This window comes from Melanaphis sacchari, unplaced genomic scaffold, assembly GCF_002803265.2.
Source record: "Melanaphis sacchari strain LSU unplaced genomic scaffold, SCAv2.0 Contig85_pilon_pilon, whole genome shotgun sequence".
Classification (NCBI taxonomy): domain Eukaryota; kingdom Metazoa; phylum Arthropoda; class Insecta; order Hemiptera; family Aphididae; genus Melanaphis; species Melanaphis sacchari.
The window spans coordinates 744,418-771,605 of NW_020271605.1; the positions used below are offsets into that span (position 1 = coordinate 744,418).

At 24.2% G+C, this 27,188-nt stretch overlaps 2 protein-coding genes across 5 annotated transcripts; one reads left to right on the forward strand and one right to left on the reverse strand.

Annotated features, from left to right (window-relative positions):
- Positions 1-523: 523 nt before the first annotated feature.
- LOC112602218 (protein strawberry notch) lies at positions 524-15,865 on the reverse strand. Of its 2 annotated transcripts, none has more exons than XM_025350169.1 (24): positions 15,494-15,865; positions 15,036-15,129; positions 13,427-13,561; positions 12,778-12,948; positions 12,375-12,619; positions 11,659-11,755; positions 11,208-11,593; positions 10,982-11,143; positions 10,659-10,900; positions 10,433-10,586; positions 6,937-7,097; positions 6,751-6,870; positions 6,240-6,406; positions 5,960-6,148; positions 5,629-5,888; positions 5,462-5,561; positions 4,385-4,662; positions 4,140-4,311; positions 2,898-3,122; positions 2,656-2,843; positions 2,465-2,599; positions 2,226-2,347; positions 1,954-2,147; positions 524-1,869 (listed from the first exon to the last, which is right to left on the reverse strand). In XM_025350169.1, the coding sequence occupies exons 1-24, from the start codon at positions 15,512-15,514 to the stop codon at positions 1,778-1,780; spliced, it is 4,110 nt and encodes a 1,369-aa protein (XP_025205954.1). In that variant the 5' UTR covers positions 15,515-15,865; the 3' UTR covers positions 524-1,777. The 2 variants fall into 2 exon arrangements, with proteins under 2 accessions (XP_025205954.1, XP_025205955.1); XM_025350170.1 differs by lacking the exon at positions 15,494-15,865 and adding an exon at positions 15,330-15,452.
- Positions 15,866-16,599: 734 nt separating this feature from the next.
- LOC112602301 (N-lysine methyltransferase KMT5A-B) lies at positions 16,600-25,696 on the forward strand. 3 transcript variants are annotated; one of them, XM_025350306.1, is made up of 14 exons: positions 16,600-16,770; positions 16,859-16,944; positions 20,219-20,324; positions 21,972-22,084; positions 22,180-22,279; positions 22,361-22,483; positions 23,111-23,221; positions 23,293-23,396; positions 24,371-24,394; positions 24,479-24,548; positions 24,620-24,677; positions 24,894-25,059; positions 25,121-25,311; positions 25,383-25,696. In XM_025350306.1, exons 1-14 carry the CDS (start codon positions 16,761-16,763, stop codon positions 25,591-25,593), a joined length of 1,473 nt encoding a protein of 490 aa, XP_025206091.1. In that variant the 5' UTR covers positions 16,600-16,760; the 3' UTR covers positions 25,594-25,696. The 3 variants fall into 3 exon arrangements, with proteins under 3 accessions (XP_025206091.1, XP_025206092.1, XP_025206093.1); XM_025350307.1 differs by lacking the exon at positions 24,371-24,394 and having other exon boundaries at positions 16,601-16,770; XM_025350308.1 differs by lacking the exons at positions 16,600-16,770; positions 20,219-20,324 and having other exon boundaries at positions 16,885-16,944.
- Positions 25,697-27,188: the final 1,492 nt, after the last annotated feature.

A 27,188-nucleotide genomic window follows, 5' to 3' on the forward strand; every position in this document is an offset into this window, starting at 1 on the left:
ATGCATAATAAATTATGAGTGTATTAATTTACTGCATTTATCTGAATGTACAATAATCTTCCATTGAATTAAATTCAAATAAATTCTCAATTGTTCAAGAATTAAAAATCAAATGTATTATATAGATTCACGAATGAGCATTCATTGTAAATTACTTCTTAATATGTATACAAAGTAAGATTAGTTAACATAGAAATACATTTAAATGTGAGATATAATTTACTGTTCTTGAGTTGCAATCAATCAAGTTTGTAAGTAAAAGAAATTTATCTATTGAGTTATAATTTACAATTAAAATTATTTATCAACATTTAATGTATTTCCAAGCATATTAATATCTTTAAATAATAAATATCTTCTACACATTATAAAAAAAACTAAATTCAAACAATAAAAATTATGATGAATTATTACTAGATAATATTTTTTCTTACACTGTTTTATTAAATTACACCAATTACTAGTATATTCTTCGAAATGTATTAGATATTAGGTAAATATTTAAAAAAAATAAACGCAAATCCTTAAAAGTCATTCATTAGGAATAAAATTAAAAAAATATTTAAAAATACGATACCATCTGATCATTGTTGAGGTAACTATATAAAATCAAAATCATAACAAGACACATTGCTTTTGAAGTAAAAGGGGAATACTATAGAACTACATAAAATTTACCTACAAACTAACTTATAATAAAGTTATTTACAATATTACTCACAAATATCCTTAACAATATTATCAAACTACCTTAATGCTATTGAGATGATACACTTTAAAATTTATGTTCTAAATTCAGTAACAAAAAATATATAAAATCGGAGAGCATTTCCCAAGAATTAAAATCCTGTGAAATCTAATTTTAAAATTATATAATTCTAATGATGAATACATCATTTAGTCTTATTAATTAATTTTCGATTCTAATTAACAAATTATAAAAATTGCCGTTCATTATACTTTAGCATTACAAAATATGTGCGTAATGTAATTTACATTGAAAATCAAGTATCTGCACTCTTTAAAAAGTTAAATTATAAATTAACAATTATAATTATTAATTAATTTACTTAGTATGTCTTACAGTTAAAATTATAAAATATTATTAGTATTTATAAATACAAATAATATTATAAATCAATAAAATACCAGTCTACCACACTAAAGAAATAGAAAATGTTATATTCTGCAAGCATAGAGATAGAAAATACTGTTATATATTATAATTCAAGTGTTTGTCACACCAAAATATAATTTGTTCTGATAGTTAATTATAATCAGAAATTAAGTTTTTCAATTTAGAAAATAAATATAAGTTTCTTTAAACGCTAAAGTAGTTATTTAAGTAGTATTATATTAAAGTGCTAGAGGATAAAAATACAAAAGAGACTAGGTCAAGGAAAATATAAACTACAAAAGAAAATATAAATTATATGGTGGGATTTTAAACATTCACATTATAGAGAACACATTATATAATATAAATTATAAATATAAAAAAATTATCTGTAAATCGTAATATTGACAAGGATGACTATGTTTTTTTTCATTTTTTGTTTTTTAATAAAAAATTAAACATTTTTAATAAACAAAATGTTGTCGTCAGTTCTATCAAATTTCAGAAAAAATATTGAGAAATTACAGGTTAATTTCAATTAAGGACTTTTCTGGACATTTTATGATTCAGGAATTTAAATTTTTCCTTAAAATTAGATCATAATAATCCCATTAAAAGTGAAAGAATCTCAATTAAAACATTGTAATTTATACACTTCACTTATAAATTAGAAACATGTTCTTCTGTTTTTTCTGCATCAGAACCAAGATCTTGTTTTAAAGCTTCGACGCATGATTTAGGTATCAAGGTACCTATAATAAAATATTAAGTTTTATTTAATACAAGCACATTAATATTTTAAAATTGGAAAAATAAAATACATCAATATTACATACCAACTATTTTTAATCCTTCTGCAGTCTTTAACCTTACAACTTGCATCTTGTGATGTGAACCTGTACGAGCTAATAACACATTTTCTATTCTACTCCATACACTCAACACTGATCCAGACAAAACATTATATGTACGGCGCCTCAAACCTACTTCACAATCTTGACCAACTGTAACAAGTTTACAGTTTCCACGCCTAAACAAAATTATATATTTTTAGAAATCCTGTTGAATTTAAATATTCATAAATCAATAAATGTAAAAATGTAACTACCAATAAGCATGTGAACAAACAGTTTCAGATGAATCATACTGTTCTTTCCAATGTTTTTCTGCTTTAGATGACTCCACTTTAAAATATTTCTTTTCTAGTTCACTTAGTGACTCTTGTCTTAACTAAATAAATAATAATGAATGTTACAATGATTGACAAAAAATTTAAATAAACTCAATTTCAATTAATAAATAAACAATTTTTGAATAAAAATGTGAAGTTATTTAGATTTTTCTTACCTGTAATCCAGTGTTTGGACGGAATATAGTAAACATAATATCTTTCTTAGAGGGTGTTTTTGTTGTTTCACCTTTCTTATTAGCACTATTATCAGCCAACAAAGCAAGTACAGCAGTACTTTTATTGTTTCTTATCTAAATGTTTTGTTATATATTAATAGTATACTTTAAAATATTAAATCAATTCTTACCTGATGTGAAAGATAATATCCTTCAGTAGGTGCTTTGGCTTCATTACACCTTTCTATAGATTCATCCCAACTCATACCTCTTTCAACATGTACAATATGAAGCTCAGTAGTAGCTTGACCAGTGGCATGTTTTCTAAGGAACGTATACATTTTTACTCGTTTTACATTTTCTCCAGCAGTACCCAAATCTAAAAAAAATATTCACATGAAATAAGTTTTGTAAAATGCTTAAGATTACATACCTAAAATCCCCAAATCAAAACGACCAGATTTTTTTGCTTGTGTAATAATATGATGTAGTACATCAGTGAAATATTTAAATAGCCTGTTTTGAAGCTCAACTGGCATACCAAGAATACGGTTTAGGAACTTGCTTATGTTGTTGTAATCCTTGTCTAATGTTAAATTACCAGGACTTGCTTCATTATTGATAATCATACCAACACCAACAAGAGCACCACCAACATCTAAAGAAATAAAACAATGTTGTTAATTTTAACTGAATAAAGTTAAGTTAAATGCTGTTTTTTTTCTTCAAATATTTAGGGACAATTACAAAACATTTGCATAGTAGGTGAAAAATATTTTGGTATAAAATATATAAGCCATGGTAAGATACTGTAAAAAAACACAAATTTCATTTAAAATAATAAAAAACAAGAAACTCACTTCTGCTATATAGTAGCTTAAGAGTAATATAAATTTTAAATATGAATAGGATAATAAATAATTGAAAAAAATTAATAAATAACTTTAAATTAAATTGATAAACAATTTAAATTTGCTGTCAAAAAAAAAATTCTAATATTGTGTATTTTTTAAAATTTTAAAACACATTTTAAATTGATAAAATAATTGGAATAAATTAAATATGAAAACTACATACAGGACGATATTTTATCATTGAATACTCATTATTTCATAATTTATAAATGTTTGAAAATATATTTTAAATTCATATTTTGAAGCAGAATTTTTTGATACATAAAAATCAAAAATCTGATGAATAGTTTTTGAGTTATTATTATTTAAAGTTTAGGTTAGCAAGATAGGTGACTAACATTATAAGTGAGGGAATACCTAGTACCTATCTACTCTGCTAATCAACTAATAGACTATTCATTTGAATTTATAAGTATTGAAATATTTTGTTTTAGAATATGGATTTAAGTATAATATATCATTAAAAAAAGTAAATATTAAATGTATAATTTTTTTTAAAAATATTGTTTAATTTTGTCTGTTTATTATATAAGAAGAAAAATACTTTCCAAAATTTTAATACATTTTGGAATAATGAGTACTGTTTGATTTAAGAATTATCCTGAATAATAACAAAATAACAATTATAAAAACATAAAATGAGTATAACAAACACAATTGAAGATAGTACAAAATGTTAAATTACCAGTGCTTGTTAACATTTAGTAAGAAGTAAGTAGTAGCTTACATTTATTAACTATAATTTTTAAAAAATTCATCACCTTCAAAGAAGTGTCCTTTATAGTCTTCTGGGGGTGGTACTATAGGGCTCTCATAACCAATAATAGTTTTCATTGTGGTTTCTAAAGCAGCTCGGCCATATTTATTATCAATATTAAATTTCGATAAATCTCGTGTTTCAGTTGCTCTTCTATCACCATGCGTAAGAGCACCCTAAATTATTGCAACAATAAATAATTAATAAATTCAAAAATAATATATATTGTTTTTATTAATTTGCACTCACAAGACTTTCTAATCGCTTGGCTACTATAGATGCAAAACGTCTTTCTCCAGCTAAATCAGATATTAGAAAAATATACTCTGGAGCATTAACTTGATTAGAACGATGAGAACGGCCAAATTGCTGAATAGCCCTATCAGCACTCCAAGGTAATTCTAAAGTAATGTGTACTCTACGGCGTTGATTTCGGGCCCTTCGGTCACTTTGTAATGATATACCAGAACTGGCAGCTTCTGATATAATAGCTACATCCTTTTCACCATCCATAAACCTTTGTTTTTCTATTTTAATTAAAATAAAAAAATATTAATAGATATATTAGTGTAGCAGAAGTTCAAACATTAATGATTTCAAGTAGTCAATATCAAAATTATAAAAGTAATTAAAATTACTAGAACATTTAAAAATATATTGAAGACAAAAATTGAATTGCTTCTTTGATTAATATTATAATGGAAATGTGGGAATATTTAAAGTTATAATATTTATTTTTTCTATAAAAAGGTAGGACTAAGTCAAGTACTTAAATATGAAAGAAAAAAATATTTGTTTTAAAAATAAAAGTACTTGAACTTGACATGGGCATTATTTTGAAGCCTGATAAGTTTAAATATTAAAAGAAACTTAATTTAAATGAAAAACTACCAAAGATTTTCATTATTGTATGCAAGTAAAACTTTATACATCAAGAGATTCAATATAAAAATATGACTAATATTCATAAATGTCTTTTTCTAAGTTTTAGATTTAAAATTAAGTTTTGGTATTAGTGAAAAATATATAATCACAGTTGTTATCAATTGCAAATTAACATTAATAAGAAATTAGAATTGATGAATGTTTTTCATGATATTTGTCAAATTATTATGACTTTATAAATATAACTATTATGAATTAATTATTTTATCATTTAAATTAAATTAATATAGAAATCACAAGATAAAAATGAATTAAATTCTTTTATAAGTTTATTTTATTTTAAATATACTGTTTAGGAGTGGAATTGTATAAACTCGCTATTTATTAGCTTTGTATAAATAACTATTCACTAATTTATAAAAATTAATTAATAATATTTACCAATAACATTTAATGTTTCCAAAGGGGCATCAACTTCAGAACGAGATTCATACTGTATACCACCATCTGTCTGAACAACTCGACCTTTCCTTCCCGTCATCTAATTTTATTCATAAATATAATTTAAAAAACTGAAAACCAATACAATAATTTTTAAAAGTACTTACTTCAGCAACATTTTCAGGCCCACCAAGTTCATCAATTAGCTGATCAAGAGTATTTGGTGGTAATTTATCTCCTAATCTTTCAATCCTTTCCATCAATTCTTCTTTCATACTACAAGCACGATCAATAGCATCTTTTTGGTGACTGTTATTAGCCATGCTAGATTTTAATACAATCTGATGAATCTTGTCTTTTGCTGTTTGTTTCTTTTTTGCAGGAACTTTATTTTTACGTTTTTTTGCTCTACCCGCAGCCCAAGGTTCTAAAGTAAAATGTTCACTTTATAATTGTATTAATGTAAAAGTAACAATAGTAATAATAATAATTATTTACCATCACTATCAGTATCATCTTCACCAAATGGATTAAAGTCGCTACTTGCTTCAGAATCATCACTATGCTCTTCACTAATTTCAGACTCAGATTCTGACATTTTAAAATCTGAATCATCATTATCAGATTTAGAATCAGAATCACTAGAGTCTTTGGCACGTTTTACATGTCTTGAAGATGCTTGTCGGCCTAATTTTAAAATAAAAAAGATCAAAATTAATTCAGCAAACTATAGAAATAAAAATATTAATATTTAATAATCAAATAGACTAATTAATACCCGATTTTCTTTTTTCTCCATTTCCACTAGAACCACTAGGTCCTTGGGAGTCACCATTATGATGTTTGGAATGTTTTAATTCAATACCAACATTTCCTAGTAGTTTTTTTATTCTATTACGGTCAGGTGCAGGAAAATGTTTTTCAACTAAAGATTGTAAAACACCTCTAAAATAATAATTCATATAAATGTATATTAGTTATAATTTTTAACTAAAATAAAAACATGTAATTATACAAAAAGAACCTTTGGTGGCACGGTCGAGGAATTAAATATAACAATAGAAGTAATGTTGGCTAACATGCAACAAGTGTCCAGTTTTTGGAAACATCTCCATTTAATTTTTTTTCCAACACTTTAAAAGCTAATATGTGAAATTAACACAGTAAAGTAAACTTTGGATAAGACAAAATTGGTCCAAAAAAAGCTTAATAGCAAAAAATTAAACTAAGGTATAGAATGACCAGAGGATTCTTTTAATATAGTTTCATAAAAAAAATATATTGTTTACTTTGCAGTGGATACAAAATCAGTTAACTCTCCATCATCTTTTTCAAGTTGTTCAAGAGTGCGAGCTTCCCCAGTAGATTGTAATCCAATAATTACACATTTTCCATGTTTAATTGCTTCTCTATAAAATTCAAATAATTAAAAATTAAAAATAATAATAATAACTACATTTTTCAGTATAATATACCTAGCCACTTCAACTGCATGTTTAACTTTTGCTGCAATACACAAATATTTAAAAAATCTTTGATGGGATGACCAAAACTGACCCCACATAGTTTTTCTCATCCGATTTTCTGCATCAATTAGTTCAGCTGCTTCTTGAAACATATGCATTGCATCCACCCACTAAAAATATTTATTTTATGTGATATAAATGGGACTCGAGACTTTTAGCATTACCATATTTTTTAGTAGTATAATATTAATAAATCCAAAACAAACCATAAATCTGTTACTAATAAAATAAATAGATAAATAAATTAGATCCAGAACAAAATTATTTTGTTTATAGATATTTTTATACAAAAAAAGTTTTAATTTTTAACAATAGGGTAGTTTTAGCTGGTAGAAAATTGGATTTAATTTGTACATTGAACAGAATAAATTTGTAAAAAGCAATTCCAGAAATAATAAAAATAATCTGGAAAACACGTGTAAAAAATGATAAACGTATTCATACCAATTTGTATATTTGTATTTTTTTTAGTTTTCTTCGGGGTATTAATTAAAAATTTTTATTTATGAGTGAAAAGATGAAAAAATAAAATATTTTTGAAAAAACTGTTTTTTTTTAAAATGAAGGGTTTTAAATTTATACATGGTGTATTTTTTTTCACGGCCATTTTAAAATTCAAATTTTGATGATATAGAATTTTTAAACATATAATAATAATTTGTCTAAAGATAATTTTTGTCATTTTAATATTGCTCAAAAAGTATTAATGATAAAAAAACTTGAAATATTCAAATATTTATTAAATTATCATTTTTTATATAACTAAATTTTCATAATCAACACTAACTACTTAAACAGAAGAACAATTTTTTTCTATTCTAATTTTACAACTATACGTATTTTGCTATTCATTACAAATTAATATGTTAATAATTATCTTAAATAAAATAAAATTTCTTAAGCTTGTCGATGGTTGAAAATGCAAGATATTAAAAAACATTCCAATATTATTCTTTAACATAATTGAATTGTGTACAGATCTTTTATTTTGAAATTGATTTTTTTATAGGAATTAATAATATGAAAAATACAAACAATTACATTTTATAAATATTAAGAATTTATTACATTTTTTATTTGTAGTTTTTAGTAACTAAGTATTTTACGTACAAAATTATAGGTGGAAATAATTACAATACTTTTTTTTAAATTTAACTCAATGTATCTATCACTAAATCTTAAAAATTATCAGTGCTTGGAACCTCCACTTTTATTATAAGTTCAATAACTGAAAACAGTAGGATAAAATTTGTAGGGCGACAAACAAGATAACCCGGTGACAAACATAAATTCAATAATTTAACAAATTGATTTTAAAAATAACTCTTTAAATTTAGACTACAACTAATCCTAAAACATCACTATGTCTTAAAAAAAAATCTCTACGGAATACAGATAGCTACTAAACATGACTCAATTAAAAAAATCTATACTAATAAATAAATCCTGAAAAATCTATCTCAATTTATCAGATAATCAAGGCAGCAGTCATCTACCATTATTATACAATATGTTCACTTATTATATTCCCAAAACTTTAAATACCTTTCTAGCTCTAGTTCAACATTTCCTTGGCTTGATCTTCTTCTGAACAACCAAGGAATAGAAAATTAAATGAAATAAAGCTAAATTTACTTAAGTAAACTTAAGTATCAAAAAAATGTCTTCCACTAATTTTATATAAAAACTTTGTTTAATTTAAATGCAGTAAAATATCAAGGAAAAATTATTAACGACTCACCTGGAGAGATCATGCCAAAAACAAAAGAAAACCATGCAACTCATGCCTTCATTACTATGCCTCCCAAAGCTAAGCTTCAAAAACAAAATGCTCGGTAGCTTCTATTTGGTCAAATGACATTCAAACCTGGGGCCAAGCAAGAAAACTTTTTACGCGATTATACAACTAATTACTGGATATGCCCAATACCCATGGTACAGGTAACCTAAATTTACAAAAGGATCTTTATATTCCCAGAATTAAATAACTAGCCTGCCAATATTATAATAGTTAACATAACTAATTTACAAATCACAAGGATTCTCCTATCTCCTAAATGTTATATTAATAGAGGTCGGATTTATATTTTCTTAAAATCCTAAAATATGAAGTTTTTATGTCATTTAAAATAGGCAATATATTCTCTTAATTTTTTTCAAAATACCAGATATATGATGGTTTATGTCTTTAAAAATACAAAATATTCTTTCAATATCAAAAAAATAAAGATATATTCAATTTAAATGTATTATTTATTAACTATTAAGTATTAATAATTTGGTTTTAAATTTAATTAATTTTCCAATAACAATTAATAATTATAATGTATTGTTTCATGTGTTTCTAGGTGTCATTTTAGTACATCGATTTGTAAGAATGTTTAGGTATATGCCAAGAATTGTTTGATGTCAACCAATGTTACTGGTGACAGGGCTGGCAAGAAGATGGGATAGGTGGGGCCCGAGCCTCCAGGGGAGCCTGTTGTCTGAGGCGTATTTAGGCACACTTGCACAGGCCCTATGACCCGGGCGGTCAATTTTACTCATTTTTTGAGTAGAAAAATTATTTTTGTACAAATTATACGTTATATAATTTAGAATTACATTTAGTAAACATTCATGTCCAATCACTCAAAATTAAACAGCTACATGTAGCTACTATATTATACACATATGCAACACAGTACGAAACAGTATGCACAAAGATAATAAAACATACGCGCATCAATGCGAGTTCGATCTGTGTAATTGTCTAATCGGTTAGACTACTATATTAAAGTGTTATGTATATCTTAATCAAATATGAAATAACTATAAGTAAAGGGGCCTGAAATTGATCAGCCTCTGAGCCCACAAAAGTTCTCGCCAGTCCTGACTGGAGAATATATTTTGTGATTAATTTTCATTAGAAACCAGAAATTGTAATGTGAATATTGTTCATTTGCCGATATTACAAAAATAAAAATATTCTCCAATAAGTTGAATATTTTCAAACCCCCAAAATATGCTTTTTTATGCAAAATGCATTTTTTTTATGAATCGTAATGATATCTTACTCCCATTCAACTACATACACTAGAAACAAATATTATGTAAAATCATAAAAGTCCGACCTCTACTTATTAATATTTCTCTTTAATAAATACAGGAAATTCTTCTAAGATTTAAAAGATATTGGCCAAAAGACAAAATTAATTCCCCCCCCCCCCCCCAAACATACATCAAAGTGCTTTTAATGACTTAATGTGTATTTAATTTACTTAATACATAACTATTAATATAGATTATTATAAATATCTTTAAAAAAATAAAATTTTATTCCATCTATTTTTTTTTTTTGAGACAGATAATAATATAGAACATTATTTAATCATAGTTTAGTGTTGATTATAAAATAAATAAACACTTATAGAACAAATAAAATTGAAATTTATTTTTAACTTACCAATTTTACAGCATTATCATAGACATTAGTAAACTCTGGTGATAATGGCACTTCATCAATTTTAAAAGTCACTCCATGGAAACTTAACTGTCTAGCAATATACATGCCTCTGAGCTTCATATCCATTGCAACTATTTCCATAGCACCGACACCACTGAAGTAAATTATAATTATCAGAACAGTAAATGTATACTAAAACTAATTTTTATGAAAAAAAATTAATTACCGTTTTTCAACTGCATTAATAAAATCAAGAAACTCTGGAAATGTTGTACCTTGACCCCACATACCTAAACGCACCATATAAGCCATATTTCGAGGTTCTGAAGCACCAGTAGCTGAAGCATAAACCACTCGAGCATTGGGTAATTTATTTTGTAACTCAAGCACTGTTAATCCGGTTTTTGTAGGTTTTGTGGAACCAGTTGGACAAAGATTTTTTGCTCGGTGGCACTCATCAAAAACAATCTTACATTAAAAATTAAGGAACAAGTATATTCAAATTAATTAATTTGGTATACATTAAATAAATAATTTTTTAAAGGATACAACTCCATCAAAATCATCACCACACCAATTTAACAATTGCTTCAAGCGACTTTTATATTTTCCGCCACCACTTGATTCACCAATGAGAGCTGAATAAGTAGAGAATATAACTCCTCTAGATACATTACCATTTGTTGGACAGTTAATTTTAGCATATTTAAACTACAACAAAAATTAAAATAAAATTTTGGACATAAAAAATCTTAAAAAGTAACAATTAATGTACCTTATTTAGAGAATACACTTTAATATTTGTTGTTCCAATATCTGCTAAATCTCGTTCAGCATCAAATTTTAAGTCATTAGATACTGACACCCAAATGGCTTTCTTGCGACCTTTTACAAAGTTCTCGAATATTAAACCTGCAATTGTTCGACCTTTACCAACACCAGCTCCATCTCCAATAAGAAAACCAGCTCTTGAACCATCAGGTAAAATATGTTCATGCTGTTGGCATGTATAAGTGATGGCTTCTAACTGAAGAGCTGAAAGAGATCCAGAATTTATGGTTTCCGCTGGTATTGATAATTCATACTTCACATCTGCAGGTTCAACACTTGACAATGATGCTGTTTCTACTACTGGATCAGGATGTTTTTTACCAAGTTTCACTAAAAATTTTATTATTAACATTATTGTTTTTATTATTAATATTCAATTAATTTATAAAATTTACATTTAGAAGGCATATAATCAGCATATGTCTCAGCAACTCCCATATCCTCATCCTCATTTTCTTCTTCATCTTCACCAGTACGTCCACTACTAGACATCTATAATAATTAACAAAATAATATTGTTGAAACTTAGTATTTTGATTAGCAATTACTAAAATCATTGATTTATTAAGACAATTTTAACTTTTTCCTAAGCTTTCATACATAATTGCATATTTACATTACTAATCTATAACTTGACAAATAAAAACACTAAACAATTAAAGGGTCGGTGGGAATAATATGCTATGAAGCTATATATATGTTATATTATATATGAAAATAATTATGCTTTAAGTTGAAAGAACGTGCTCCGTGCTGTCTAAATAATATTTAAAAGAAATTAGAATAAGTTATTTGTTTTTATTTGATGTTGTAAAACATATAAATTGCTATATAGTACATTATTCCCGCCGACCCTTCAATTTATTTTAACAATTTAAATGTTTAATTTATGAAAAAAAAATATTATAATAAAACAGGAATAACTCTAAGCCAAAGAAAATTTAAAAAAAATGTCAACGATTAATTTATTAGATAATCATAAATAAATATAATGATAAATGCAAAAATAATAATAATAATAATAAAAAAATTATCATTTATGGTTATTAAAAATATTATTAACTATTGTACTAACTATTTAACACTGTATCGCATTAAAAACATTAATTACTTTATTATTCATTGTTTGATTGAACCAATATGGAGATACATTTTTAGGTCCCATTGGAAAACTTTGTTGGGTAAATGGTTGTTGCATGATATTTTGTAATAGCATTGATGCAGCAGGACCTCCTGAACTCAGCAGTTGTGATATTAAGGCAGCATTATTCCCACCATTACTCATTAAAGCTTGTAAAAGAAAATTTGTAGCAGCATTGCCATCCATCATTCCAGCCGATCCAACATTACCCATGCCTAAATACAAAAGATAATTGATCACCTTTAAGAAGAATATTTCAAACAAATAAGGATTTACTTATCTAGTAAATAATTACAATAAAACATGTAACATATAATTAACAATTAAAAAAAATAATTTATATAAAATACCTATATGTTTTAATTGTTAATACCTTGTAAAAATTGAGCTTGATTTATACTAGGAGGCATCATTCCTGGATAAGGCATATTTTGAGGAAACATCATATTATTCATATTTGAAGAGCCTTGTGCCAAATTCATGAAAGGATTTCCCATCATGGCACCCATCCAATTGTTCATACCACCTATATTTTTGGGATAACCTAAAAACAATGTTTTATATAATTTATAATATAATGAATTTCAATTATTAAAAATATTTAATGTAGTATTAAAAAAAACAATAATAATAAACAAACTTAAAATTTAACAGGAAATAATAATACTTTTACTTCAAATTTAAAATCACAACACCAAGATTACAGCTTACATTTAAATTTAAATGAACATATTTTGTAAAAAAAAAATTATTTCATCCTATTAATATATAAAACGTATAAATTTTTTTTTGGCATTTAATGATAGCCAGGAAAATGAATATGATAAATTTAAATGTAAAAATTTCAAAGTAACGAAAATAAAAACCATATTATTTTACATAACTATATTGCAACATTGTATTTTGTTGATTTGTGATTACAGCATTTTAAAAGCATCTAATTTTTTTTTCACACTGAATCTATTATAAGAATATGATACATATCTTCTACACAGAAATATATTTAAATTACTAATTATTACCCATATTATTTGCATTCATTTTAGATGTTGGTTCTAAAGGTTTGGTTAAATTAGTATTAATACTGGTACTAGGCGGCTTTTCATCTATAAAAGTTGACTTAATAGTTGCTGCAGTTGCCAAGTCTTTTCCACCACCTGATAATAAAATCCAATAATTATTTTTCTTATTAAAATTAAAATACATAAAAATAAAAAATAATACAGTAATATATTCATTTATAATTAATACATTTTTTAACTTCTTTAAATATTAAAATATTTTACTTTAACTTCATGTAAAAGACTAAAAGAATATAATAGTTTTGCTAATATTCAATAAATAATTTATTGTATATACCTATAAAATATATTTTTAATTTAATATTAAACTGCAAAAAAGAAAAGAAAAATAATGTTTCAAAAGTCAAGTCTAGTATTAACAATTCATTTCATTGTTAAATACTTTTAATAAAATATGAAGTTTATCATTACTGATTAATTTCTATGAAGAATTATATTTTTTTCAAAAAATAACATTGATTTGTTTATTGTATTATTATACTCCAAAAAGTTAGTAGAAATTATTATTTTTGACAATACTTTTATAATTAGTAATTTAATTACAAGTGAATTTATATATAAACTACAAAATAAAATACATAAATAACAGTGTAATAGAATCACAAGTATAAAAAATAATACTTAACATTTATGTTAGAATTATTAATAATTAGAAAATATATTAATATAATTTTTCTTCTTCAAATCAATTTACAGCCTGCTAAATTTAAATATGAAAAAAATGCTCTAAAAAGAAAATTATGTAGATAATAGTATTTATTTTCAGTTATCAAAATCATATGTAAAATAAAGTCAATTTGACTTGAAATATGAAAACCATTTATTGATGAGCTACCTAAAATTTTTGTTGCGAATGTTTAAAAGTATGTGAAAATAGAAAAAAATAAATAGAATCAAAAATAATATTAAAAATGTATTTGAAAAACAAGATTCTAAGTGAAAAAAATAAATCCTTCTAGTAACAAAAAAATAATAAAATATAATGATAAGTGATTTTGGGTCTAATAAAATGACTAAGGAATTGAATATTTTAAATTTTATTAAATCAAATAGAGTTATTTATAGTTATTATAAATCATTTTATTTATTTAGAGAAGATATTATGAAAGGATGCCTATGTTTCAATGTTGTTTAATAACAAATAAATAATAGTATAATAGAGCTGAAATAAGGTGATTTTTGCTGAATAAAAAATAAGATAAAAATAATTTATTTTTAAGCAAGTAGCATATCAAGCTATTACTTATTTTATTATACAATTATAATAATTTGAGATTTGGTAAAAGTTTAAATATGTGTAAACGCTATCATATGTATTATAACTTTGTGTCTGTTGAGCATAAACTAATGTTTATTTTTGATTATAAGAAAAATCATTACTTTGATAAGAATATTATACCAGAATTCAATAAACAAACAGGGATAAAAAAGTTTCATAAAAAATAAAATAATAATAAGAAAATTTTGAAATTGTTTTATTGATAAATAAAAAAAAAAATTAAATGAAGGAAATGGACATCCAGGGATTGTTGCAATGTAATCTAATTACCCGGAACTTCAGTTTTGTCTGGATCATCATCATCATCAAAATCACTTCCGGAATCTGGATTCTTCTCAGTTTTCACAATCATATCTTTAGACGCCTAAAAAATCAATGTTGCATTTCAGTATTATAGCTAAACCTATTTGGTGTAGAATTAACAGTTGAAGAAAATATTCTTAAGAGAACTATGAAAACACAGAAATGGAATTATGGAATTATAATACAGATAATGGTAATTGATTTGGAAAACTCGAGCAGGTATTACTGTAAGGTGCAACTAAATAGTCTTTAAATAGGTACCATAATATTACTACTAGAGGAATGCGTCGTATTGGCTTTAGACAGCCGTTGCTGGGAACAGCTTACATACGTACGCGCGAAAACTCAACTCTTGCTGACCGCCGACCTGGGGACAAAACGTACACGCTCGCCGGCCAGCAAGTTTACGGGCAGCGTTTACTAACCATTTTATCAGACGGGTCCATAGGGCACGGAGACACGGCTGGAAATGGTTCACGGAGGGGTGGCCAGAGTACGAGATTTCGGCGGCGTCGGCGTCGGTAAGTATTGATTATCCGCAGTGGATCATAATAAAAAATCCGGCTGCAAGCTTATTGGTGGAACCGCCCCGGGACGGTACGGGGAACTTTATGTCGGGCAACGAACAGTACGTACCGGGCGACTAGGCCGGGAAAACGAATTGCGGTGCGCACGTCGCGTTCGTTTGCACGGCGAGAACCGCGATTGTTGTTGTTGTGGTGGTGTTTACAAATTTCGGGGGCTCCCGGGGAAAAAATATAAACTTCAACTTATTCGGTTGTGGGACAAAAGAATACAGGTTAGAATCAATACAATAGTTTCGCCGGAAAGAGAAAAATAACGCAGGCTGCCAGATGCTGTGAACAACACAACGCCCGTTTCTAGGTGCCGATAGTAGCCGTACACAATAATATTACGATATTATATATGTGTGTGTATATATATAATATAATGCTTATAATATGTGTGTTTACTGTTTAGTGTTACGGCATGGCTCGGAGCTCCTAGAAAAATCGTCTAAATATATTGTACAATAAACAATTTGGAAACGTTACGAATGATGCGAGAAATCTCCAAAAAAATAATGTCCCGAGCTCCTTAACGAACCTCTGATTAAAACCAATGATTTTTAATTTTTATCTCTATTTCAATTCGCGCGATACTATGAAAAAGATAAACCTTGCGATCATTGGATCATACTATATAAATTATATTCGTTCCCGGAAATGTTTTATCGGGGATCTCTTAATATCACAAAAAATAACTGAATGAATTATTTAAAACTCGTTCAAATGCCTAATCAAGAATTTTAAAATTAATTTTTATTTGCTCTCCACTTTTCAGTTTTCACCGTAGAACGTAGCCTTGAAAGGCGTTAGCAATTCCAATGTTGGCAATGCGTCAAAATTAACTGAAAAAATGATAACATGGTATCGACCAATGGAACATCGCATTATGGCGTTTGATTTGCATTAGATAATTTGTATACTGCATTACTACTTACTACCATTTCTCCGTAGTTCAGATCATTTTTTAAACAAAAAAAAAAAAAAAAAAAAAAACCATAAAATAAAGTTTGAAAAACTATCATTAGACAATTTTTTCCCCTTGTAATGTAAATGAGTTAGTCAGATAGATTTAAAATTGTTTTAAATAATTAAGTACTTGCATTAAGTGCCAAACACCCCCAAAATGGTTAAAAGTAAGTATTACGTACTGATCGCATTTTTACCAAAATCTATTCTGATGTAAAGTTTTTAATGGTTTGACTGAAAATTATATCATTTCAGAAAAAAGTAATAAATCGTCCTCACAAAACAGCAGTGTATCAAATAAACGCTCTCAAGGATCAATTAAAAAATATTGTACCAAAAAAGTTAGTATCGTTTTTTTTTTCTGTTTGCCATTTTTAAATTTAATTAATTATTTTAAAGGTGTGGTACCGTAATTCTTGCTATAAAATATATATATCGATTCTGTATTTTTTCTAGATTTTTAATTTATTTTGTATTTATATTTTGCTATTTTGATTTACATATTATAATAAATAGCTTTAATATTTTTGCTTTTTATGACTATTTACCATAGATAGGCTGATATATTAAACTAACTATATTTTTTAACCCCATGTTAGATTGTAGTATACAACATTGGTGCTAGTATATATTTTCCATGAATCATAATGATTCTCTAATGTTTTTTTGATTTATCTTATTAAAGGTATTTAATTTATTATTTGTTTTATAACTAAAATATATCTTTAATATAAAAATTTATAAGTATTAAACGCATCTAATTTCAACCACCTTAAACAAAATTAATGACAGAAGTTTGTCGTGTATTGTCAGTTTTAAAATAATTATTTGATAATGTACTTAACCATTTTATATGTATTGATAGGGAAAAATATCTTGATTAAATTATCTTTTAAATATTTATTTATACATAAATAAAAAAATTTGTTCTTATGTTCTAATATTTTTATAAAAAGGTTGTTCAATCATATTTCTAGGGTTTTTGACTAAGCCCATAAATAAATTAATTTTTATAATTATAAATTAATTAATAAAAGTAAAAATCAAATTATTTAAATAGAGGTTTTTTTAATGTAATATTTATTCGAATTACATTTGATTTTAATATTATTTATTAAATTGATTTAAGGATTAATTAATTACTATTTAATATTGTTCATATAAATTAAAAATAATATTTGAAAATTGATGCTTTATTTACACCTAAAACATTCAGTAGGTAGTTTACTTTAAAAAAATGTTGGTAATATTAATCAACATTCAAAATCTTACTATAGGTATCTACTATTTTATAATATTTTACTATGGTATAGTGTATTCATTTGTCTGAGTTTCTTTTCATAATAAAGTATTATTTGTAAGCAAATTATTATTATTATTTTTATTTAAAGACAATTTACAGTCTATATACAAATTATTACAATAAGTAAATTTAATATTTACAGTATCAAAAATGACATGAGAAACATGTTAAGGAAAAAACCTATTAATAACTTCTCTTTTGCTAATTTAATAGATCTTTACACCATTTATGTTTTAATCTGCATGACAGTTTTTTGGGATAGTGATAAAAGACATATAAGATATTAGTGTATTGTTAGTAAATGATTTTTTCACAGTTTAATGATTATAAAAAAATATATAATAGTTTGATTCATTTTTATAAATTTGTTTTATATGTATTTCAAAATTATAAATTCAAAGTTGCCTAGTTTTAGATTATTAATATTTAAACTTCCCTATCTATATTCTTAAAACTTGAGTACCTAATTATGTGTGATTTCCTGGTATTTGACTTATACCATAAATTTTTTATTTATTTGGTAGTCCTATCAACATTTTACCAAAATCTTTCACTCAAATATGCCTTTCAATTACAATAATACTAATACTAACTAAATCAACATCTATTTTAAGTACTCGCAATATAAATGTACCTAAAAGTTAGAAATCATCTCATTTATTAATTATTTAGTAAATTACATTTTTCAAAGTTTAGATACAGAGTGATTCTTCAAGAATGCTTATCCTTTATTCTTTAATACAACAGTTATAAAATTTGATTTTTAAAATGTTTAAATATACATAAAAACTGTATTTACTATTTTCAAATGATAGCCTTTTATGTAATATATTATTTAGTAGATCATTTTTCATTTAATGTTGATGTATTGAAATAAAAATTCAAACAAGTACTTAAATTAATTAACTTAGTACATTAAGAATAAGAAGTTTGTGATAATGGGTTTTTTGAAAATGTTATTGATCTATTTATTTATATATAGTATATAATTTATAAAAATTACCCAAGTAAGATAAATACTAAATCTGACTATGAACATCTGTTTTATACTTTTGTTAAACTATTTGTCAGGATTATTATCCTTCATCTAAACATTTAAATAATAATTTACAGTACAAAAAGGATTCTTATTAAAAAAAAAAAAAAAAAAGTATAAATTTGATTGTCACAGAATACTTCTCTAACTCCTCTAGCAGTATTAAAGTCTAAAGAATTTTTAAGATTGATTATTAAGTTTATGAAAGTTTTTAAAAATAAGAATATTTTGAATAAATACATCATTGAATAACATAGTAGAGATGAGCATGCTGGATGAATCTTGTGGTATATAAATGGTAATATTTATAATCAATGATATTAAGTGTTTGGTATTACCAGAAAAGATGATAATCATTTAATGTTGACAATTATTGATTTAGCTAGGAATTATCATAATTGACTAGTAATTTACGTTAGTTCCTAATAGAAGAAGCCAATGATACTAAATATTGCAAAAATATTAAATAAATTAATAATTATTTATTACAAGTTAAACTGCTATGGCATTTAGAGTTACATAACTTTGTAGAAGTGCTACAAGCACAACTATTAATTTTACATTGTGGTGTTTTACAGTTCCATCTCGTAAAACCTTGTGATTCTATAATCTTTAGTACTCTTCTTTTTTTCGGCTGTGGATAGCTTTATTTCTTCAATTTGTTATGATTGAAAAAAAGTTATTATCATTACGTTTTTTTTCTTTTAATAATGAAATTATGTTGTTGAATTTTAATTGTATTTCATTTAAATCCATTTTTGAAAATATTAATTAAACACAGCATTGTCTCTACTGTTGTTTTCATAAACTGTTATAACCTATGAAATGATACGATACATAAAGTTTTGATATACAATGATCTATTATTATGAGCAATAAAAATAAATATCAAGAAATCAATAACACAAAACCTAGTTGAGATTATCTATAATGTGTTCAATAAGTAGTGTTAATTTACAACATTGCCTAAATTAATATGGAAATGTAGGTACAAACCTAAAACATTTAACAATGCTCAACATCATCAGTAATTATCAACAATGACTAGAGAATGATGATAATTTTTAAATGATCATCTTTTCCGGTAACTAATAAATAATGAATACATAATTATTTTTATTAAAAGCTTACAAGTTAAAATATTAGTTTACGTAGCTTAGATTGCATGAACTTGAATAAATATTTTCTAATATTTTTTTTCACAGATAAATAATAACCGATTTCAAATTAAATGTTATTAATTATGATATTGCATAAATATTTTTAATTCTTCTAGAAAATCAACAAGAAAAATAACCTTTGCGTTAAACTTAGGAAAAATATAAAGAGGAAAGATAATCAAAATGCAATTAATTCTACTCCAATTATTTTGAATAATAAAAGTATGAATTCATTTAAAAATTAATATATATATAATATGTACATATATCAATATTAAGACTATTGGATTTAAGCTAAAATACAGTTTTAATGTAAAACTAAATATTTTTGTAATTTAAATTCTAATTTGAATGAGGATCTTATGATAAGACTAGGGAATATTACCTGATATATTTTTAAGCAAATTCAAATTTGTATCATTTTCATTGGCAAGTACTAGCAATGTATAACTATTTTTATTTGTCAAAAATAACTTAACCACAATTTAAAGTTGTCTATATTTCCTAAATATCTAATTTTAATTTTGAAGTAGCTTCAAAATTAAATGAATGAGAAGGACTAAAAGTTGACATTATAGTATTTCTTCGATAATCTTATATAGTTACAAGAAAAATTATATTAAAATTTATCAGTATTTTATGTAAATAGCAGTTAATTTTATTATAATATTATTATGCTGGGTTACACAAACATTCATTAGGTACCTATCTAATAAGTCACTAACATGTTATTGAATGAATTAAAAATTATTCATTCACTAAATGTTCAATAGCTTTATTGAATCATTAAACTATTGATTACCAGTTAATTAAGCTAATAGCCCAATTTAGGCTTATAAATTTTAGCCAGTCATTAAACTTGTTATCACATTATCACCTTGTGTTTTTACTTATTCACGGTGTATCGTCACTTTTCTTGTGATAAGTTCAAACTTCACGTATATTTTGATATTGTGTTTAAAACCAATACATTTCTATTGAACTGTTTGTGCAACTCAAGTAGCTCAACAAAAATATTTAATAGTTTGATAAAACCATTTATTAAATATATTTAAAAAATGGATTTATACAACTTGGCATTAGCATACTAATATAATTTGATTATTTTTATGTAATTACCATTTTGTCAAATTTTATACTTTCTTTAATTAATAGGTCTTTTTATTATTATTATTATTTTTTTTTTTAACAATGTTTTTGGCATTAAATAGTTATATTACAAACATCAACAATTTTAGTTATTCCCTAAATTAATTTATTACTCTATCCCTTATCTTATTAAAGTAATAATTCAATTTCAAATTTATTCCACAAAAATATTTGTATCCTCTTACATTGTTCCGCTATATTAAATAAAATAAAAAATATTATTGTACTTATAGTTTTTAATAAATATTTATTATCACATACATATAACATGCACAATTTTTACATTTACTCAAATTATTATCTCTAATAAAAATAATTTTTATAACATTAATTCAATATAAACAAATATTTGTTTATTAAATTTATAAAGAAATGTTAGAATTTCCAATAGTCATAATAGGATCTTGTACTTTGTTTTTGTCTATTATACAACACTACAAATTAGTTATATAATATAATTAAAACATTATTAATTATATGTTTTTATATATTATCTATTATTCAATACTAATCAATCTAAAAATAAATATTACTTGTCAATATCATACTGGATTTTTAAATTGTTATACCTTATTCAAATTTATAGAATTGTTGATTGCTCCATTTTTTATTATTTGAAATATAAATTTGTTATGTATGATAAACAAAAACAACTAGATGTAAACCATAACAATACATTTACATTAAATAATTTTTAAGTACAATATTTTATTTTTTAAGATAATAAAAAGAAAAAATCTTTGGAAAATATTCAAAATAACCTAATGTTATATGAAATCAAACCATTAAGTCCTACAAAACTTTCAATAAGTGTTAAAAAGTTCTACAATAATGTAAGTACATACACATATAATAAATATTGTGCATGCTACTTTTTAACTTATGATAATTTAATAATATTAATAACTTTCTTGTTGTATTTATTCAGAATAAATTCAAACAATATGAAGAAAATTTACATTTATACAACAAAAATGATACAGTGCATTTTAAGGAAACAATTACTATTAATACAAATAAAAATAAAGGTTTTGATACAATTATTTTATTTTATTTTATAATAATATTAAAAAAATTTTGATTAATTTTTTTAAATTTTAATATAATAGATAATAAAGATATCAAACATAAAAATATTTTAAGTTGTGAAAAAAATTACAGCAGACCTAAAAAGAAGCTTAAAAATATGAACTATCATAAACCATATGATTTAAACCCTCAACTAAATAAAGGTAAAATTATTATGTTAAATTTTAAACGTTCAAATAACATTCTGTGTATTTAAACATTGTCTTAGCACATATTGTTGAAACATCTATTTAAACCGAGTATTCCTTTTATCGATGTACATTCATTATTTCAAAAATTTTTATGCGGTGACAGGAATACCTTGAAAAATGTTATTCCACTAGAACAGGGTGCTCATCTAAACTTTTAATACTTGTAAGTCATAATTAATTTATTATTCGTCTGAAATTTGAAAAATTTATTTTTCGTACAAAAATATAAAAATTGTTTTTTTCACAATTTTTTTTTTTTGAAACAATTAGTAATAATAATTAAATGGGCCTTCAGAAATTTAATCATAAAATCATTAAATGATTGCTCTATATATAATATGTATAATAAACCAAATATATGTTTCATTTATAATGTAAAACAAAATACTTGAGGTTCAAAATTGTTCCAATTATTCTATTTTATAAGCAACTGAAAAAATATTCTAAATTCCACAGATCTTATGACAACAAAATGCATATAATTTAAAGTTAGTAAAAAGTATTTACACAAACTGCACCACTATCAGCTCTAAATATATATATTATCTCCATATGTATAATATATTTATTTTTTAACAGAACAGTATAAAAAGAAACAAAAATCTAATATAACTGAATCTATGAAAATAATTAGTAAAGAGAGTGGCTTTGAGAATGATCAAACTCATTTGAATTCTCTACAATCACAAAGTAGGTTTTCTACATTAAATATTTAAAATTTAGTTTATTTACATTTATTTATTTTTATTGGTTTGAAATAGAAAAGAATAAAACTCAGACAAATGAATATCTTGTTGAAGAATACCAAGTAACAAAATCTACAGTTAATGCTCTCTCAATATCTGTTAAGCGTTTTTACAAAAGTGTAAGTTAATTTTTGATAAAATTAACTTATTGCGTATTACTTTACCTTTGTTTCAAATTAAACTTGTATTTTTTCTATAATTATGTATTTATTAAAAAATTTTTTTAACAATACTTAGATTAACTAACTCATGTTTGTAAGGTCACTTAACTTGTCTTAAATTAGTGTTTTAATTACTTTTAAAGATGTTAATATAATCTGGCTTTTCAATAATTGTTTATAAAGCATGGATTTAAATATTTAAATAAGTATTTAAAAATACTTTAAAAAAATAATCACAAGTGCTTTTTAAATGCATAATACCTTTAAAACAGCCTCTTTTCTTAAACATGTGACTAAACAAGCAATAATTCACAAATATTTAACTTTAAACCTTTCTAATACTTTTTTAACTTAACTAAACAATATATCAGACTACTCACACACAATAAATAAACCCTAGTTATACTTAAAGTAAATATAATCGCAATAAACCTTCAACTTAAAACTTAGTTTTTAAGTTCTGGTGTGGCCACATGTAATAATTGTTGGATAAAAAATACCTAAAAACTATTGAAACAAATATTTTGAAAATATTTCTATGTATGATACTTTGTTATTTCCTATTATACTGAAGCTTGTGCAATATTTTCATATAATCCCTAAAAAAATTTGAAATTACCCAAGTATGGAGAAAAAAATGTTAAATTATATTTCATCTTTGACGTATCTGTTATATAGAATTAATTAAATTCTTGGAATTCATTGTCCAAGAGCGCCTTGAGATACACTTAGTATTGAATCCAGACCTAATCATAAGTAACCAATTCGAAATACTGCAATTTACTAATTACTCGTTAATAATAATTCTTCTTGTATGTTATTATCTTTAATAAATTTGCTTCTCTTCCTACTATTGCATATAATGTAGAAATCAAATTATATTATTTTTCAATTTGTATTTAACTGTATCACTACTAAATTATTGTTTAAAGGACTGGATAGATAATAAGGTGTCGGTTAGTATTATCTATATTTTATTAATCTTATTTTTGCATATTTCTTTAATTACTAAGTAAACATTGTTATTTTATTTTTATCAGAAGACATCTGACAATAATGAAAAAGTGATCAAGGATATGCCACTTGTTTCTGATACTACATTTAATTCAAGTAAAACCTTCATGCCTCATTGTTTTACATATTTATATATTTATATTATTGTTTAATTTATTTTATTTTAGAAGCAGATTTTAATCAGTCACCTCTATCGTCAAAATTAAATAGTAGTCATAAAATAAGGTATTATAATAATTCAATATTAATTTTAATTATTTTTATACAAACTACCCTCTTATTAAATATTTATGTAATATTTTTAAATTATTGATGCTTTTATTCTTCTTTATTATAATTCTTTTTCATATTTTTTAAACACGTCAATTATTACAAGGTTATTAAAGAGTGCTCATAAAAAATAAATTATATAAATTAAAATATATATATGTATTTTTATAGCTTAAATGTAAAACATATAAATGATACATCTAATAATAAGCAACAAAAAGTCACTGCATTTTTTCCTATCCGAAGAAGTGCTCGTAAAACAAAAAATATAGTCAACGAAGAAAAACAAATAGCCTTAAAAGAAGCTATTGCCTCCCAAAATGAAGATGGATTAAAAGTAAAAATAAAATATTTATAACAATGTATTTATGATTTAATGGTTTGTTTTGTTTTAACAGATAACTGTATTTCCTAATAAAGGTCGAGGCATAATTGCTGGTAAAGATTTTGCTCGTGGTGAGTATGTTGTTGAATATTCTGGAGAATTAATTTATATACAAGAAGCTCGTAAAAGAGAAGCCATTTATTCACAAGATACTTCAACTGGTTGTTACATGTATTATTTTAAATATGGTTCAACACATTACTGGTAAGATATTAAGTCAAATTTATTTATATTCTATTGCATATTAATATAGTATAATCTATTAAATGTTGTAGTATTGATGCAACACCTGAAAGTTCAAGACTTGGCAGACTTGTAAATCATTCAAGATTTGGTAATCTTGTACCTAAAGTTGTAGAAGTAGCTGGGTTACCTAGAATTGTTTTGATCGCAAAATGTGATATTAAACGAGATGAAGAATTAACTTATGATTATGGTGATCGTAGTAAAGAATCTCTGATCAATCATCCTTGGCTTGCATATTGAGCTGTACACGTTAATCTAGTGAAATTTACCTTAAAATTTTTTTATTACTAATAAATTAATCATTAATAAAGCAATTTTAAAATTTGCACTGCCAATAATTATATTGACTTTTATTAGCTTTAAAGGATGAAACTTTAAATTATTCATCAAATAAAAATGTTCAAATTGTCTTTTATAATGTCAAATATATTATATTTTTTAAATTTATTTTAATCATATTAATCTTTTAGGCCAATTTAATTATTTTATTATAAATTATTATTAATAATTATTAAAAATAAACTGATACTCAAGACTAAGTGAAGGGTCAACAATCACGTGTTTGTCTGTTTGGAGGGCAGATTATTTCTGATACGATTTTGACTTTTGACTGGTAACAGAGTAATTCTGTCCTTCTCACCGGCAATCTTACCCCAACTTTTGACCCTCACTATGCTATGAAAAAATTTTAAAATGTTATCTTACAAATAAATCTAGTTTCATTAGTTTCTGTTACTCTACACATATATATTACATTCTATTTTCATATTTTAATAATACATATTAATTCAATTTATCGTGTTGCTCAGTTTAATAATTTTAATTGTATTCATAAAACTTTACATATTAATTTATATTTTTATTTCAATGATAATGGTCATAATCAAATGTAATTAATAATTTATTGGCCTTATTACTTGAAATCTTTAATGTTCACGAAATAGCCATATTTTTTTACTTGTTATTTATTTATTGCTTTAAATTTCAAGTTGTGTATAATTATTGTATATTTGAATGACGATAATTTATTTTTAGAATTTCATGTTTTACTAATAATATTTATTATTAATTAAAAATAGTTGTTCAAAATTTTAAATTATACATATGATTTTTTTTTTTCTAGAAATGGGTATATAAGTAGGTTAGATTTATAAATTTTGTTAAAAATGAATTATTTGGAAAGCTCTAAACCAAATAATCTACAATTCATTGTTAAGTGACCTTATTAAGACTGTGCTGATTCATTAATTTATAACTATTATTTATTTATTTATTTATTTATTTATTTTTGAGACTGAAAGGTTCATTATAAATATGTAATAGTTTAAAAACTACCAATGCATTTTATTTTTGGTGTTATTGGTATATTTTACACACTAGCTTCCAAACTATGATAACAAGTCAATTTAAAAAAAAAAATGTACAATAGTATAATTCTATCTAAGTTTATCTTATTGATTTGTACATAGCAATAACTTGTGTTCTATATTTATATTGTATTTATAATATAAATTATATATATAATTATATAATTTATGTAGTTTAAGAAACTGTTATATTGTTATTGATAGTTATCATTATGTTTTATTTTGAATTGTACAAAATGTCTAAGTGGCATTAATTAAGACTTATATATGTTCATGACAAAACAAAATATATTTAACATAATAAAATAATATTTATATTGTTATTTTTTTTATAAAACGTTTGACAAAATTCCAGTTAGAAATGTAAAATAGTTCTTGGTTAATAATTTTACGAATTTATATTGAAATTTCAAATAAATTCCTTGTTATATTTATTATATATTTATTTATTTCTAAATATTTTTGTTT